Source organism: Pundamilia nyererei, unplaced genomic scaffold, assembly GCF_000239375.1.
Source record: "Pundamilia nyererei isolate P.nyererei 1_Seehausen unplaced genomic scaffold, PunNye1.0 scaffold00298, whole genome shotgun sequence".
NCBI classification, from domain to species: Eukaryota; Metazoa; Chordata; class Actinopteri; order Cichliformes; family Cichlidae; genus Pundamilia; species Pundamilia nyererei.
Genome location: NW_005187699.1, coordinates 390,705 through 391,545, shown reverse-complemented (window position 1 = coordinate 391,545; position 841 = coordinate 390,705). Strand labels below are relative to the sequence as shown.

The following is an 841-nucleotide window of genomic DNA, read 5'->3' as shown; positions in this document are numbered from 1 at the left end:
CAAAGTTTTCCATAATCTGATGAAACACACTTACCATGTGAAGTGCAAAGGGCCATGCAGGCCAGGAGAACGATGCACTGGATGGCAACACTTGTCTTCATCTTAAAGCTTTTAAATTATTGAGTGGAGGATCTACTGAAGGCTCAGTCTTCAACTGGTTTGTTCTTCTCAGATATGAAGGATCTCTGCTGCTGTGCGTCGTCTCCACTTCTCGAGCTGCCTGAGTGTGCAGGGCTGTGAGGTTCATCATCTCTGAACTCCTTATATACACTCACAGGTACGTGGACCCTGGCCAAGGATGTCTTCCTAAGAAGTGGCTGCAATAAAAAATTGTTTTTTTGATTTGCGTTCTCCCACACTGTAAATCCTGCTGTCGCAATTCTTTGGCATTTAAACTTTCTACATTCACCTAATTGTAAGGACTTTGTCTGTGACTTCTTTATGTTGAGACATGCCTGCCTTCAGGTGTCACTTGTATTCGCTGAAACTGACGTCAGACTTCCCTTTTCATGTTTGAACTAACTCCAGTCACTAATGTGTGAGTCTTGAGAATAAATTTACTTTTATGTTGCTGAGCTACTTCCAGAGAAGTGAAATCTCTTTCAACGATCAGTCTAATATCAACAGTTTGGACAGCTGATGCCTACTCTTTTACTCTTTCAGTTGAATTCTCCTCAAAGTTTACTTACAGTTCTCCTATCCTTTTGAAATCAGCGTGTTTGTAAGCAGAGTGTGCACTTTCATCATTGTAAGGATGTGATGTACTGAGTCCCCAGAGGAATATGCCTTATCTAAATATTATTTCTTTCTAAACATATTGACATAATATTTTCTTGGGGGT

General features: G+C 40.5%; 1 protein-coding gene across 1 annotated transcript in view; it reads right to left on the bottom strand.

Moving 5' to 3' along the window:
* The window catches only part of LOC102212778 (C-X-C motif chemokine 3-like), an 8,499-nt gene extending 8,278 nt beyond the window's left edge, over positions 1-221 (bottom strand). Inside the window, exon 1 of the mRNA XM_005751066.1 lies at positions 35-221. Within this exon, the coding sequence (XP_005751123.1) occupies positions 35-101 (67 nt within the window). The 5' untranslated portion in view covers positions 102-221. The remainder of the gene's footprint in view (positions 1-34) is intronic.
* Between the last annotated feature and the right edge of the window lie 620 nt (positions 222-841).